Raw genomic sequence first — 14,642 nt, 5'->3', positions numbered from 1 at the left:
ATCCATGGAAAACCTATATATAGGAAGCAGTGAAAAACATTGGGCCTGGCAACACAAAACTGGGGAAAAGAGGGGTTAAGTTACGTGGCAATCAAAAACGCTCTCAACAAACGCATCTAACAATTGTCATAGGAAGCAGACCTAGCAAACTACACTGCATGAGGAGGGCTCACGGGTCTGATAATATCATACAAGGAGTATAAATGACATCCCTACCTAAAGCAAGCACTGACGAGGAAGGCTCTAAAAAACATCCAATAGGCCAGGCTAGTGACCCTTCCAACCAAGGAATTAAACCCTGGATGGAAATCCCTGGCCTCTATAATCGAATGCAGAATATGTCATTACAAAATGGAGTCTCTGCTACATTTAGTCTGCTGTTTCCCCGGCTTGCTACAATAACGCAAGAAGCTCCAAAATCGATGTGTATATCTAAAATGGTGCGGACATGTAAAGACGTGGTAAGTCCTGTTCGCCTGCACCGTGCCAACAGCCCTGGCAAAATTCGGGAAATATATGGCTGAGTTGCGTTTTCGGTTATCCGAGAAATAAGGTTTGGTCGAAACCTGAAGAGCTTGTATAGCAGCGACGTAAATAACAAGCATTTACAATGCAATAGGTCTCCCAGCTTTAAAGTTTGAGCTATTGGCATTGTATATTACAATGTGTTACATTAATTTGTTATCAAACTCTGAATTGTTGTATAAAGATGGTAAATGCTGCAAGAAAAAGCAGCACTGAAATTGATAGCTTTCGCAATCGCTATTGTAATGAAGCTGAACAGGCAGGGACAAAAGCATAGTCATAACAATCGATTTAAAAATAAATGAAAAAAAACACTCACTGAAAGTCTGCTTTCGATTCTGCGACTGTCCGCAAACCCAAAACAACGGCCTCCTCCTCCCCCGAGGGCACCTCACCACGCACGAGTACAAAAACAAGCATTTGCAGTGCAATAGATCTCGGAGCATTAAAGTTTGAGTTATTGACATTGTGTATGACAATGCCAATATTTTTTAACTTTTGCAAATGTGACACCTATAGCATTTCTATTGTAATTTGTGTTGTATTTACGGGACTTAGATGTATTGATACATCCTGTTGGTCATGTAGAAATATATCTTCAAAGGCACTGGCAGTAACCTCTCTAAAACTAGAATAATGAAGAGTCAACTATGAGCCAGGTTACCCAGCCAATAAGGTAAATAAATGATATCCAGTTGTATTTGTATTTCTGACATTTTTGTAAAGTGGCAAGGGACGAATGCCCTGCTTGAGGTCAGAGGGCGGTACGGGGCAAGAGTTGATGACCAAGGGGTAAGAGCCGCTATGTCGGACCCGGGCACCGGTCAGAGCTGAGGGCACAAGAGGGGGTGGAGCAGATGGACGCGGGGCTCAGAATAGAGCTCTTCTGGCAAACGCGCAGGTTAAACTTGGGAAACAGCAATTGGAAATGCGCGGGTGCTGGGGTGAGAGCAGTGGTGCTGAGGGTGGGCGTCACTGTGGTTTCTTCTTGCTCCAAGTTCTTGCCCCGTGGTTGGTGTGTGCTCTCCAGACCATAGCTTCTCTCCCGCAGTGCTTCTACCGCACCCTCACACACACACACCTGCCCACCAGCGGACTCCTCCCACCACCCTCCCCCTAGCCCCACCTAACACAGCAACCGGGTCACAAGCAGGGACTAGCAGGCACAACGAGGGAAGGGGGGCAGAAAAGCATGCACGTTCTGTGTAACCTAAGCATGACAATGTATTTGACGATGTGTACGGAATTAACATACGTGAGAAAGCAATTTTTACAGTCCAGCTTTCCCGTATTTGTAAATAGCTTTCTTATTTAATGGCCCACCCTCTACACGCACACCCTCTGGTGTAGGCAAGATACACATACAATACGCCTGGAATTCGCCGTAATATGTTAGTGACTACCTACGGACTTACGACTGTACTCCTGCGCATAGAATTTCCGTGACCACTACCCTGAAGCTCTCTATTGTCTCAATTTACTGCACTGGGAGTGTTGCAGGCATACTGTGTCGTACGTATGCCTTGGGGAAAACATTTGCCGTAATTTGTGTTTTTTTCAACTGGGACAACTACCCCAAGATTGAGAACGTGTGTACTCACTTTTACAACAACGTTACATTAAGTGCGCTATTGGCAAATGTCACATGGTGCTGCGGTAACCTGCTGCCGTTGATCGATCCGTTCAACCAGCATTCAGAACCAGCCACCCTAGCCGCTGCGCCACACCCTTTTCACATTAAACTGTTTCCCCCCAGCAAATTCCTTCAGCTTATAACTAAGAACCAACTTTTAGTAGCAAAACCAGGGGTCGGCTTGCGCAGGGGAGATAATAAGCCATGGCACGTATTTGTGCACGTATTTCCTTTCTTCGTTTACACACAGGGTAACCGGAAACCATTTAACCCCCGTTCCACTAATTTATCTCCTGCGCGCGTATGCCAGCCCAAAGTAACCCCCACGGAAACACAGGGTGTTTGAGCCGTTGCCAGGACTCGAACCCCGTAGCCCGGCTTCATAACCATCTGCTTCAACCTTAAAGGTAGTTATTACAGAACCTAGAGCCTTTACGTCAAAGTGTGTTTTGCATGCTTGTAAAATGGCCTGCCCATCCCCACTTCGCACTTATTTACACACACGCGCGTGCACTGAAACCTAAGCACTGCTCCAGTCTGTACAAATTTCGGTGGAAACGTTTGGTTTGTTTCCTGTCTCAGTATCTCCATATCTCGGTGCAGGTTCGCGCGGCGTCCTCGCGCCGCCTTTAAAATGCTGTAGGGAGCCGTAGCACAGGCACCTGGGGGTCCTGTCGGCAGTGGGCCCCCTCTCGTTGCTGTACATGGCTGCCTTGGGGTCACATGGTATTACTGACGCATGCAACCGTCAGGGAGGACACCCACGTGTGAGGAGGAGCGGCCGGGGATCGAACCGCGGGCGCACGCGCCCACGGAGAGAAGCCGCGCCCACGGAGAGAAGCCGCGCCTACGGAGAGAAGTAGTGCTGGTGACGCGGGGCCCCCATGCCCTAGAGAGAGCCCCGCGGTGGCAGCTGAAGACCGGAGTAGCGGTAAGTGGCGGGCGGGGGGCGGGGGCGCTTGGTGCACGTGTGTGTGTGTGTGTGTATATGTGTGTGTATGCGACAGCAGGGGTGAGTTCTCTTTATGTGGGGGTGCATGCGTGCATGGGCGCTCGTGTGTGTGTGTGTGTGTCTCTGCGTATGCGCATGCGCATGCATGTAGGGTGTTGGAGCTTCCCAGGAGACGGCAGCTGAGCGTGTTCGCGCGCGCGTGGCCTACGCCGATCGCCTTTGCGCGCGGCCGGTGCTGTTTCCTGGGAAGCAGAGTCAGCAACAAAAGATCTCCTGGCGGACACAGCGCTGACGCGCTGTTAAACGCCAGGAGACCTAAAAGACCTAAAAAGGAAACAGACTTGTTTTTCAATTTAAATATCAAACTTTCACATGATATTAAGCAATCAGTCTTCTTAAATCTAGCGGTGCCTAGACACATTGCGGTTGTCACCTCAGCTTCATACTTCCGTCTCCGATGGCTAAGACATTGAATTGAAGATTTATTTAACAATTGCTGCTAAAACAATTCTCTTTGCTTTTTAAAATGACCACCTATTTTTAAACCGTTTTATCATGGCATTCGGCGGAATTTTACTCACGTTTCCAATTTACAAATGTAAGAAATATTGCAAATGGTTTTAAGTAATTGTGCTATAAAAATGTGTATACATTCCTTCCTTTCGTAATGGGAGTTGTGAAAGCCATCCTGATTTTCTGCAAACACCAGGCTGCCACAACCTTGTTCCTTCATACATAATTTAATGTCCAGTAGTCCGTCAGACAAGCTAGACAGCAAGACTTCTTGTCCTCAAAATACACTTGACTGACGATACAGATTCCCCTGCTGAACACATTTACTTGTCACTAAACACCCTTACTCTAATGTTTAAAGCCTTCATACCCTTTTCAAAATTGTTAGTGGGCATCAATCCTGATATGCACGAATTTATTAAAGTATATTGTATACTTTTAAATTGGCAATTATGAAGTTTTCCGATGGAGATAACAAATCTGTTATATTTAGTGGTAGACCACTCAGATTGTTACTGGTACCACAGTGATGTCTTTGTTTTGATTTCTTTGGTACATTTCACCAAAAACTATGAAAGGTAATCACATTTAAATATTTGGAAAACCTGTCATTATACTGAAGGAACAACCTGTCATTAGCTTGTCATGGTAAAGTATAATTGAATCTTAAAGGTTTTTCTTATTAGATTTGATATACTTAGTCACTTGAATTAAATGATTGTAATGTTTGTACAGGCATTTTTAGAATTTTGATTTGGAACACACTACACGGTATTTAAGCACAAGACTGGTTGCCACGGGAAGATAAGATAAGATAAGAATGCATAACTTGCATTTATTTAATATTTTAAATGATATTTGTGCTCCACAACCATACATTTTTGACGTGATCATAAATATTTTAAAGCTTTGCTTTTTTATCACATACTTTTACTTTAGTTGCTTCAGTCGAAGAAAGTGGTGGAGAGTACATGAACCGTTTTCTCGACGCAATGTTGTTCTTTGAGAAGTCTGAGAGTGAAAAGAAGGTAATACAATATTTATTGCTCTTATTCTACATTTCCATGTTGGATATTATGGGAATTTGTTAATTAAAAAAAATAATAATAAAGCACATGCCAATTCATGTCTCCATAGATTCCTCTGTGGCACAGTACTAGTAACTATTAGAACACTGGAATGTTGAGGGCTCCATTGAAGAAAATGGAGTGCTCCGGGCTACTACTGGCTGGTAGAAGCCCTAAGCATCAACATTCCAATGTTTGCTTTATACACCTGTTGCTGTGAATAAAGGCCACACTGAGCACAACAGGATTTTGACACCTTTGGGCTCAGTGAGGCCTTTATTTTTATAGCTTTACTTAATTCAAATTAGAGCATTGGAATGTTGGGAGCTCCATTGAAAACCGGGGAGTGCTTCGTGCTTCTAATTCACCAGTAGAAGCCTGGAGCTCGAACATGCCAGTGTTGTCGTTCATAGATGTGAACTAAGGCCTCACGGAGCCCAAGGGGATTTCAATCCCCTCGGACTCTGTGAGACCTTTGTTTTATTTGTTAGAACGTTCTGCCCTCTAGTCAATCACCAATGTCCTCACCCATTGTTGATCTGTGCTTGGGCTTGTTTGCCTTTCACTTGGAGGGTGTTCCCACAGTGGAATAGTTGATTTTTTTGTTTTTGGTAGTAGCACTGGTCAACTATAGAGGAAGAGTTTCAAGGTATGACTTTACTTAGTAGATAGGCACCTGTCTCCTCCTCTTCCATCCCAGTAGGAGTGGTAATCACTGTTCTGATTCCTTTTGTAGGTATGAATGAGACAGACTCCCTCTCGGCTTTTCAGAATGTTTCTTTTTCCCCTCATTTTTATCCACTATTTCACCAGTCTTGGGCATCCAGCCAATAGTGGTAGAGGTAGGTCAAAAAGCACAGCTTGTGCCTCACTCAAACTTTATCAGGTTAGCTGCTATCTCTGTAATAGATTAAGGCATGATTGATCATGCGGATTTTCTTCACAAGCATTTTAATGCCAAATAATACTTCATAAGGTAAATACTTCAGCAATGTTTTCCTCCGCATATTATTTTAAGTCCGCTTTGTGCTATGCTTGTTTTTATGCCATTACTGACGACCCTCGTATTTGTGGCTGTTTTAAGCATGCTATCTGTTCTCGCTACTACCCCAGTTGAATTAGTTCTAAAGAGGTGGAGGAATACTCCCATTTTGGTATGGTACACACTCCAACCAGCTCTACTAAGCACATCAAAACTTATGGAACTGGGTAGTGGCCCCAACATTTTAAAACCACAGGAATTTTGTGCTACCAGCATAGCTATATTTATTTGCTGGTCTAAGTAGACCTAGAGGGATAACTTATTTGGGAAGGTTGAGCTGCTTTTGGTGACTGGATTCTGAGGTGATTTTATTATTGAACCTTTTATGAGGTGACAGTTTTTGCAGTGTAGTCCACACTGTCCGGTTGCTTTTGACTTCAATGTTCCTGCTATATGTGTAAAGTAGTAAAAACTCTTGTATGTACCGAACCAATCCTTTCATGCTGCTGCCCTGATTAGTTCAGATCTATATTATTCATTTGATATGCTTTTATCACCTAATCCTATAACGTAACTTCAGGGAGCCAATCTTTACTCCAGAACTATTTATACTTAACCAGAAAACCAAGAAGTGGGTCTGTCTTTGGTTGTGATTTTATTGTGGGTGACTTCTGGGTCAAATTTAGTTTGTGACCGGATCCTTGTTTCTTTCTACGTTGCGGACCTGTACTGCAACTTGAACAGTGGAAAAGTTCTTATTTAGTGCATTATAAAGAATACACAGGCTCCTTCTGCTGCTGAACAGTCCATGACGTATCTTTTCATGCCTACAGCAGGATGTACTGATCCCTCCATATAGAAAACACTATTGTATTGATTGTATGGTTTTACTCATGGGGTGTTTAGAGCTGCCTAATAATACTGAAGAAATTCTTGGGGTCCAGATTACACGTCCTGCACCATGTTGTGTTACCGCCAAATTATTGGGTACACATCTAGAAGATTTCCTAAGACCCAAGTGGTGACTGCACCTTTTTGCGATCAGGAGTCTGGCGCTGCCAAAAATTATCATATTTTCTAGATTCCCAAAGTCATTGTTCAAGGGGCATGACCACTTGTTGGTTAAACAGGTAGGGAAGAAAAGTGCAGCAGAGAGGAAGCCGAAATACTAAAAAGTGCCTTATTAAAAAGAGGGGGTGGCCCTGCCAGATTTAGTATTGTATTGTCTTCCCTCACTACTACAGCACCCATCGCGGTGTGTAGCAGACAGATACTGAGCAGAATGGGGTCTCATGAAGGAACACTTGAATAAGAAAATCTAGGGCTCCTCCTACTGACTGGGTATCACTTACTGGTTGATGCTTGTTGCTTGGTCTGGGTAATGGGGCAGAACTGGTACTCTGCAACAAAAATAATTCTAAAATAACTGTGCCATATGGTCAGGCCATGTTCCACCATCTGTAAATTGTAGGATATTAAAGTGGTGCTTAGAAGGCAGATACCTTGCAATGGGCGACCGGTTTTCAAAATGTGAATTCCTTTGTTCTCAGTTAGTGTTGATTGAGTTTGGGGGTGTACACAGGGTGATTTCTTCAATTTATAAGACTCACAGGGATAACTAAATGAACTTGGATGTCATTTTCACAGCAGCAACAGGAAATTACTACAGATGGTGGGTAAATTAGGTGGCTATCAGAATTGTGTGCCTCATACGGGTGGACAGGCTCTTACTGACAATGGTAGTTGGAGCCAAAGATACAGCCTTGACTTTGATTGGTACCCATCCCAAACATGTACTGTGAGATTTGTTACTACACTTTAAACTGCCTTCATAGAAATGATCTAACCCCTAAAATGCGCAGGAGGATCTAACCAGAAAGTGCTCATGTATGCATTAAGTGCCAAAAAGCAGAGGGTGATGATTAAGTGGTTCAGAAATGTGCAAACGTTCCTAACTGAAGTAGTGGACATGTTGCAGATGACCGTGGGGTAAATGGATATGACGAGCTCGAGTTTTTTTTATTTTATTGGCTTGATCGCGTGATTCACACAAGGGCCAACAATGTACGAAATTATGTTGCTAGGTCTATTACTTGCATTATGGAGGATTGTGATACACTGATTGTGATGCGCAGACCTAGACAACCATATTGATCAAGGGGCATACAGGAGTACGCATTAGAGGAAGATTTGGTAAAAGCTCTCGCAGATTTAGCAGACTGGCAGATGCTCCTTCAATGATTACTAGACCCTAGTGGTAGACCACTTAAAGTTGTACAAAGGTACTCTGGTAAATTTCTTAATCTAACTGAGAATGTCAGTGGTGGGAATGGAGGGCCTAGTAGGTTTTTGGCATGGAAATATAGAGGTCACCTAACTTAGTGGAGACACATTCTGACATTTTGTGATCGAGAAAAGTTTTTACAGATTGTTTTTTGTAAAATATGAATCCTTCATTGGGCGTTGACTTGATTGAACCTTCGGTCAGAGGATGTGTTGTGCAGATGCATATCAGTCACAGGAGTAATTAATAGTCGAAGGACAGTGCATTATAATCTAAGACATGACAAAGTTTAATTTAAAAAAAAAATAATTTTGACATGAAATTTCCTTCTTAAGAATCATCTATGTGGATCCGTTTCCTTCTGACCTTTCCTCTTTAAGGCAGATATTTAAAATCATTGGAAAGAACTGAAAATTCATCACTTTCGCTAAGCATATTCACCAGTCTTTAATTAGGCTGTGCTAGCTTTCAGCCTGCTGCATTTTCTATCCTATTCTGATGGTCTCTTCCCACCCCATATATGTTGCTGTGAGATCTTTACCCAAATACCAAATTAACCAAGCATTGGCAAAACAAATAGGTTTGGCCTTGGCAAGCGGGCAAAATGTTTTTTATGTTTAAAGTATTTTATTGAAGCAGGGAGGGGTAGGAAACAACAGGGTAGGAAAAAAAAAAGGATAAACCACAGGATCCGCACAATCGGTGCGTGTGATACAGCAAATACAGCAAAACAGTTACATCTTTTCAATAGGCTTCATTCGACTCAGGAACACAGCTTACGCGCCTGTGGTCACATAAGGATAACAAAGGGGGGGGGGGGGGAAGGAAGGACGGGGGAGGGGGAAGGAAGAGAAAAATAGGGGGGGGCAAAGAAAAAGAAAATAAGGGGGGGGGAAAGGGGGAAGGGGCAGAGAAGCATCCCCGCTCCAAAAACCTACTTAACCATACAGAACCCCCCCCAACTACCATACCCCAACCCACCCCCTGTACTGTGCCATTACCATCAGTTCACTCTTCATATCGACCCTCCAGTAATCCCCGCTATGCAATGCCAGCCCCGTCCGATCAGACAGGCTGGTCTGGTGGCGGCGTCAGCCGTAGCAACCTAAGATATCGGGGACAGGTAATCTCCCGAAACTCAGAGCACAACAAGCTATGAAAGGGCGCCCACAGTTCCTCAAAAGTATCAGTGTCTCTCAGGGCCACTAAAGACATCTTCTCCATTCCAAGGACATGCCATAATCTATGCAGCCAGCCAACTACAGAGGGAAGTGTGGTAGAGCGCCAATGTATGAGAATATTTTGCACCGCTGACCCCAGAGCAATCGCAATCTGTCTGCCCCTCCTGGACCTGAGGGGATACATCCACCCATTTGGCAATCCCAGTAGAACATAGGCGGGGAACCTCGGCAACTCTATCTCAAAACATTTGTCCACCTCACCCAGGACCTCTTCCCAATAAGGAGCCAGAAGGGGGCATTCCCACAGTATGTGTGTAAGTGTACCAGTATTGCCACAGTTGCGCCAGCACGTCCCTGGTATTGCCCTGTCCATCTCGTGCAGTTTCTCCGGGGTGCGGTACCAATAGGTCGAGATTTTGGTGAAGGTCTCCGTAAGACCCGTGTGATAGGCCGAGTGGCGTGCGCGGAAGGAGATGTGTTCCCATTCCTTATGGCTCAACACTCGCCCAAGCTCCCGCTCCCATCGTTCCCGGCCGGGGTTGTGAATATGGAAGGAGGGGGGCTGCAGCATCTTATACAGATCTGAGATCAATTTAGTGTCCGACGTGCGAGTGATTAACCAGCGCTCATATACCGTGATCTCCCGGTTTGCCGAGTCGCGCACCTGGGGCTGAAGTGCCCAGTGACGCGCCTGCATGTATCGCATGCGCTCCGTCTCTGGGAGGCCGTAGTCCCGCCGCAAATCCTGGAAGGGGACAACTCCCTCAGGGCTGTACAAATGATACAAGGCGCAGCCAGCGTTCATAAGCGCCGCTCTCCATCCCGGGGCCGAAGTCCGGGTTGCCAATGAGCGGCGTAAAGGGAGAGGGGAAGGTAGTAAGCTCATGCCTAACGGCTACCGAGTCCCACGTCCGAAGCGGGACCCGCGTCACCAAAGACGCGTAGAGGTTGGGGGGTCGATGGGCCCGCTTCAAGAATGGTACTTCCTGTAGCGTCCTACCCGCCACCGCTTGGTCCTGGAACAGCCAGTGCTTATCAGACTCCCACCGGCTCCATTCCACCAGATAGCGGAGTTGGGCGGCCTGGAAATATTTCCGCAAGTCCGGTATCCCCAGCCCCCCAGAGTCGGGCGCCAGCGTAGCGATGCTCCTCTTAATCCGCGGCCTACGGCCCTGCCATACAAACCGCGGGATGGCCGACTGGGTCTCCGCGAGCCACCCCGTGGGGGGCTGGAGCGGCAACGCCCTGAAGAGGTAAAGCACCAGAGGCAGGAGGGTCATCTTCACCGCCGCCACCCTGCCTAGCAGCGACAACGTGCCCTTGTCCCACCGGCCAAGTTCCTCTCTGATTTTCGTGCTCAAAGCCGCATAATTGACCGTGACCATCGCCGGGAGGGAAGGCGCCAACAGGATCCCCAAATATGGAATCCGGTCCTTGGACCAGCTCAGAGGGTAAAGCCTCTGTAGTTCCGCTCTGGTAGCGCTAGCAAGCGAGATGTCAAAGGCGGCTGACTTCCCTAAGTTCACCTTGAAGCCCGCCACCTCGGCGAATAAATCCAATTCCGCAATGCAAGCCGGTAACGACCTCCGCGGGTCGTCTAATGTCAGAATGACATCATCTGCGTACAGGCTAATCTCATGATGGAATTCACCCATCTTGACTCCGACAATGTCGGGATTCTGCCGAACCCTTTGAGCAAATGGCTCCATGTATAGGGCAAAGAGCAAAGGGGACAGTGGGCACCCCTGTCTCGTACCCCGTTCAATGGGAAAGGGCCGAGAGCTGCCTCCGTTCACTCGGACCACTGCAGATGGGAACCGGTAACAATTGAAGATCAGATGACGGAACTTCTCACCTATCCCGAACTTGCCTAGGACCTTCTCTAGGTAGGGCCAGTGTACCCTATCGAAAGCCTTCTCCGCGTCTATAGACAAGAGCATCCTCTCCCCTGGGATCCTGGAGGCCTTCTCGAGAATATGGGTCACCCTCTTTGTATTGTCTACAGTCTGCCTGCCAGGCACAAAGCCCGCTTGATCCGAATCAACCATGCCCGGGAGATGCAATGCCAGGCGTGCCGCTAATATGCTGGTGAACACTTTCAAATCCGTGTTCAGCAGCGAGATCGGGCGGTAGGACCCACAGGCGGTCCTGTCCTTGCCCGGTTTCGGGATCACGGAGACCGTGGCCTGAAGAAATTCGGAGGGGATGGCACCCGGTTCCGCAAAGGTGTTGAAAAGGCGGGTCAGCAGAGGTGCCAACTCCTGACAGAAGGTCTTGTAAAACAGAGGGATAAAGCCATCCGGTCCCGGGGCCTTGCCCGGTTTGGGCCGGGATATCGCCGTGATCACCTCCTCGACACGGATGTCACGTTCCAGATACTGAGCCTGATCTGACGTTAACGACGGGAGCGGCACCGAGTCCAGATAGTCCACCTCAGCCTGGGCAGAGGGGGCCTCTCCAGTGTAGAGGTCAGCGTAAAAGCTACGAAAGACGTCTGCTATTTGCTCATCAGCCGTGACCAAACCTCCGGTCGAGTCAACCAGTTCCTTCACTCGGTGCTGTTGGTGCTGCACCCTGAGTTTGTTGGCCAAGAGCCGTCCGCACCGATCCCCCCCGTGTAGTACTTGTGCTTCAGGCGAAGCATCACATACTCCGCCCGGTCCATGTCCAGGGCGGCCAAAAGTTTTCTGGCTGCCTTCAACTGCCTCCAAACCCTGGGGGCCCCTGTCCTATGATGAACCTGTTCCAGCTCCTTCACCTGCCGGGTAAGCTCGTCCCTTTTGAGCTGTCGATCTTTATTCTCAGCCGAGGAGATAGCTATAAATTCGCCCCGGAGCACGGCCTTCAGGGCTGCCCACTGTGTCGCGCGAGAGGTGTCCTCGTTATCGTTCACACTCTGGAAATTCAAAATGGCCGCGCGAATCTGGTCCACTGTCGACCGCCTATGCAAAAGCGTGTCTCGGAGCCGCCAGACCCCTCTCGGCCGAACCATCGGCGGCAGAGTGAAAGCACCCTCCACCGGTGCGTGGTCGGAAAGAGAGAGGACCCCCATATCTGCGCTCGAAGCCAAAAGGAGCATTGGACCCGACACGAGTAGATGGTCCAGTCGCGCATAGGACCTGTGAGCATGTGAAAAGTAGGAGTATGCGCGGGTGGTAGGGTGAAGGTGGCGCCACATGTCCAGCTCCTCAAGTCGAGTGCGAATCGAGCTCGAAAGCTCACCCAACTGGTGGCGCCGCTGCACAGACCTGTCCATTGCCGCGTCGTAAACTAGGTTCAAATCACCCCCCAATACTATGTGCCTATCAGAGGTGGACGCCACGTCATCTAGTGCCCTGTGCAAGAATTGGTCCTGGCGGTCATTGGGGCTGTAGAGAGTGCCAACAGTCAGTACTAAACCCCCCACCTTGATCCTATATGCCAGAAGTCTCCCCTTCTGTTCCGCTATTTTGTGCAATACCTCTCCCCTGAACCCCCTAGAGAACAGGATCGCCACCCCTGCCGTTTTAGAAGCGCTAGAGGAGAATAGCTGCGTGGGGAACTTGGGGGTACGCATCCTAGAGCAGTCCTTAGCCAGCAAATGGGTCTCCTGCAGCAGGCAGACATCCGCCTGGGAGTTCTCTAACAAAGATAACACAGCCCGCCTTTTAACCGGGTTATTCAGCCCTTTCACATTTAAAGTAATCACTTTAAGAGCCATCAAGAAGGGGGATCACTGGAGCACACATCAAGAAGCAAAGCCCAGCGGGCAAACATGGAAGGCGCCACACGAGGCCTCAGCACAGAGCATCTACGAACATCCCCATGGCACAGTACAGTCCCCGAACCCCAACACCCCGCAACTGGAAAAGCCCCCCCCTCCCCCCGGGACCCCACACGTCCAGATCCATACCACTCCCAACAACAAACCTCCCCGCTAGTCCCCAAATGCAAAACATCCCCCCGCCGGTCCCATTCCCGTACCCCACTTCTCAAACTTTGCAGAAAAGACATTGTCCCAGTCCGGTCCTTATCGGACAAGGCCGTGGTAAATCAGTCTAGTGGACGTCCAGCCACCACCTCCAGCACTCGCCATTCCTCCCCGCCCTCCCCCCGAATCCCCGCACCTGCAAGAAGAAAAAGCTAGAGCAGACTCCCCCCGGAGTAAGTTCAGGCCGTCAGGGCCACTTCACCATTCGCCGCCACTCTGGAGGCCTCCTGGATGGCGGCCGCCATGTCCGCCCGGATCGTGGGCGAGCCCGGTCGCTCCGACGGCGGAGAGCTCCTCTCTCCTGCCTGCTGCCATCCGTCACGAGTGCTTCGTCTACGACGCGGTGCCGGGGTGTCCGTATCAGATGCAGTGAGGCCCAACACCGCGCAGACATCTTGGAGGGACCGGAGCTGGTGCAAAGTACCGTTCCATCGAAAAATCAATCGGAAAGGATGCCCCCAAGAGTACTGTGTCCCTTGCTCCCGGAGGAAGTCGGTAGCGATCTTGAACGATTTCCTCTTTTGCAGCGTGACCGTAGACAGGTCCTGATACAGGGCCACCAGGTGGTCTTGGAAGCGGAAAGGCTGCTGGCCACGCGCTTCTCTGAGGATCCGCTCCTTGAGGGGGAAGTCCGGGAGGAAGGCCAGAATGTCCGGGGCGGGCGCCGTGGCTCTGCGGGGGCGACCCACCCGATGTGCCCGATCTATACGGATCCGAAAGTCTTCCGACTCCCCCAGAATTGCACGAAAGAGGGCCACCAGGTATGCAGTCACGTCTTCACCCTCCTCACCGGATGGCACGCCACGGACCCTGATGTTATTCCGCCTGGATCGGTTTTCGAGGTCCAAGGCGTGGGCTTGCAATTCAATCTGTTGTTCCCGCAGCCGCAGGACCTCCTGCTGCAAATGGGTGATCTCTTCGTCTCTAGAGTGGGCTGCTTCCTCCACGGTGTTGACACGCTCCCCCAGGGAGTCCATCTCTCTCCGTACTTCACGGACCTCCCCGGCCACTTCACGCTTCAGCGTTTGAAAGTCCTCCCGCAGGGAACTGAAGAGCGACTCGAGAAATGATCTTGTCACCGGGGGTTCTCCGCCATCTGCACCCCTGGCTGGGGCCGGGGAGGTCGTGGTGGGCTGAGTGCCCCCGCTACGCAGGGCGCCGCGCCCCAGCATGTCCGGCAAGGTCCGGTCACCCCTTCTCTGTCCTCTAGCGTTCGACATTTCAGCTGTGTAGGGGACGCCGAGGTTTTCCGTCCGGCACAGAGGGCGACCGTGCCGTCGCAGCTATACACCAGACTGGGGGCAGCGCCACACCAAGAGCACTAGGAAGGCCGAGCCGCCTGGCCGGGGTGCACAAAATGGCCGCCCTGTAATAGCAATAGGCCAACGCCCAAGATGGAAGGCCTATCCTCCGCTCGGGTCCGGTAGCGAGAAATCCAGCCGGGAGGCAGGCTCACGAGGCGATGGTCGCCGGTATCAGCAATCCCGGGGAAAGATCCACTCCAGGAGCACAATGCCACTACTCCATCACCAACG

The 14,642-nt window shown here is 49.2% G+C and overlaps 1 protein-coding gene and 1 pseudogene across 1 annotated transcript in view; one reads left to right on the top strand and one right to left on the bottom strand.

The window, feature by feature from the left end:
* Positions 1-14,642, top strand: part of KIF15 (kinesin family member 15) — a 927,627-nt gene that overhangs the window by 236,648 nt on the left and 676,337 nt on the right. Inside the window, exon 12 of the mRNA XM_086941724.1 lies at positions 4,563-4,651. Coding sequence (XP_086797850.1) covers positions 4,563-4,651 — 89 coding nt within the window. The remainder of the gene's footprint in view (positions 1-4,562; positions 4,652-14,642) is intronic.
* Positions 2,795-2,923, bottom strand: LOC147688819 (small Cajal body-specific RNA 14; annotated as a pseudogene).

The sequence above is a fragment of the Lissotriton vulgaris genome, chromosome 10 (assembly GCF_964263255.1).
Source record: "Lissotriton vulgaris chromosome 10, aLisVul1.2, whole genome shotgun sequence".
NCBI classification, from domain to species: domain Eukaryota; kingdom Metazoa; phylum Chordata; class Amphibia; order Caudata; family Salamandridae; genus Lissotriton; species Lissotriton vulgaris.
This window is presented reverse-complemented; position numbering and strand designations above follow the sequence as displayed.